Source organism: Micropterus dolomieu, unplaced genomic scaffold (assembly GCF_021292245.1).
Source record: "Micropterus dolomieu isolate WLL.071019.BEF.003 ecotype Adirondacks unplaced genomic scaffold, ASM2129224v1 contig_971, whole genome shotgun sequence".
Lineage (NCBI taxonomy): Eukaryota > Metazoa > Chordata > Actinopteri > Centrarchiformes > Centrarchidae > Micropterus > Micropterus dolomieu.
In genome coordinates this window covers 1-1,810 of record NW_025729961.1, presented here as the reverse complement: position 1 = coordinate 1,810, position 1,810 = coordinate 1, and the positions used below count along the sequence as shown (strand labels likewise).

Below are 1,810 nucleotides of genomic sequence, written 5' to 3'. Positions count from 1 at the left end.
TCTACAGTTAGGCCCCATGTCCACCAAAGCGTTTTTTTCTGACGCCAACGTGTTTTTTCAATTAATTGCAATGGGAGCACAGAGTTTTTACAAGCTGGTAAAAACGGCAGCAGCGTGACGAGGCGCTGAGTGCTGAGTGTTTTTTTTCCCCGGTTGCCGAGAGTTGAAAAATGTTCAACTTTGGGAAAGATGCTGCGCTCATCACTGTCACTTTCCACCCAGCCGTCCAATCACAGTGCAAGAGGGGCGGGACAAATACCACACCGAAACGAAACAATGTGCCTCGCAGGGCCAGAGCAAGTAAGCCTACGTACTTTGTGGTGACATTTTTACATTCAGTAAAATTACTACTTGCAGCACATGTCTTATTGGAAATCGTATCAGTAGATGATAATAATAATAATCTTTATTTGTAGAGCACTTTTCAAAAACAAGTTACAAAGTGCTTTAACAAGTGTAAAGAAAATACCCAAAAAACAATTATACAAAAACAATACAAGATAAAAGCAAGAAAACATTGAAAAGGCCAAAATACACGTTTAGGATAAATATAAAATAAGTAAAATAAAATAAAAGGGATAAAATAATGTCAAATAAGATCGGGAAAGGCTCTCCTATAAAAGTATGTTTTAAGAAGGGTCTTAAGAGTTCAGCCGACCTGATACAGTAGAAGTATCTGTCTTGTCTCTATCCTTTCTATTGGCCTCCATTTCTCCTCCTGTTTCCTCCTCTTTCTCTCTCTCCTTCTTTTTCTCTACATGAAGCTTCCTGTGGAAATGTTGTCATGATTCATACTGATGGACTGCTGATTTCATTTCTGTCCATTCTGCAGCAACACACAGAAGCCAAAAGCTTGTCAACGGCCCTTTTCCTCATGAAGACATACAGGACTAAGTCTGCAAGAGGACTCAACCTAACAAGGATGGAAGACAGGAAGTCGAGGGTCTTGTCATATACAACCAGGTAGAAAATGATGTCAGGCAGGTACAGCAGTGTGTAAATAAGCAGCACCAGAACCAAAATTCCCACAATTCGTCGCTTTTCATCAGAGGGGACCGACATGGAAGCAGACAGGGCTTTGAGGGTCCCAACCAGGAAGAAGATTAACAGCGGGAAGGGAGGGAGGAGGAAGACGATAAATATTATGTTTGTGAACACATAACCAGAATAGAAATAAAAAATTACAATACAGACAAGAGAAAGGACCCAGACCAGGACACAGAGCGCCACAGAGGTCTTGATGGTTCGTCTGAAGCGGTACCACAGCGGGTGGACGATGACCAAATACCTGTAACACAAAATGGACACAAAGTCTTTGAGGAGCTTCAGAGTTATAAACTAATATAATGTTCAGACACAGAAGGAGCTCCACACATACTGGATAGACAGACAGATACCTTTCCAGGGAGATGCAGACCATGAAGCCAACACTGGCCATCAGAGCAAAGTAGTAAATATAAAAGACGATGGTATCTATAGTCTCATCCACATTTGGTACCACCCAAACGATCATGCAGCAGAGCTGAAGGAGGTCAGTAATGAGAAGGTTGATGACGTAGATCGGAACAACATGATCACTTCTCACCTGCAAGTAAAAGTCAACAAGCAGTTGGAAACATGTTGTGAAGTCCAACTCCTCCCAAATCTGTCATCTCGCTCTGCACAGCAGCTGCAGTCAGAGCCATTTCTGACTTTTTCATCAGACTCTGCCCAATCACTGCAGTAACAAGACTAAGGGCCAGATTTCCTGCAGCTTCTGCAGCAGTTTTTCAGCCACAAATATGAAGCATTCTGGCTCAAACACATGAGC

General features: G+C 42.3%; 1 protein-coding gene across 1 annotated transcript; it reads right to left on the bottom strand.

The window, feature by feature from the left end:
* Positions 1-789: 789 nt before the first annotated feature.
* Positions 790-1,585, bottom strand: LOC123964178 (ovarian cancer G-protein coupled receptor 1-like; the record flags this gene model as incomplete). Its single annotated transcript, XM_046041283.1, has 2 exons — positions 790-1,288; positions 1,398-1,585. Coding segments are annotated over 2 exons (687 nt in total), but the record flags the coding sequence as incomplete, so codon positions are not given.
* Positions 1,586-1,810: the final 225 nt, after the last annotated feature.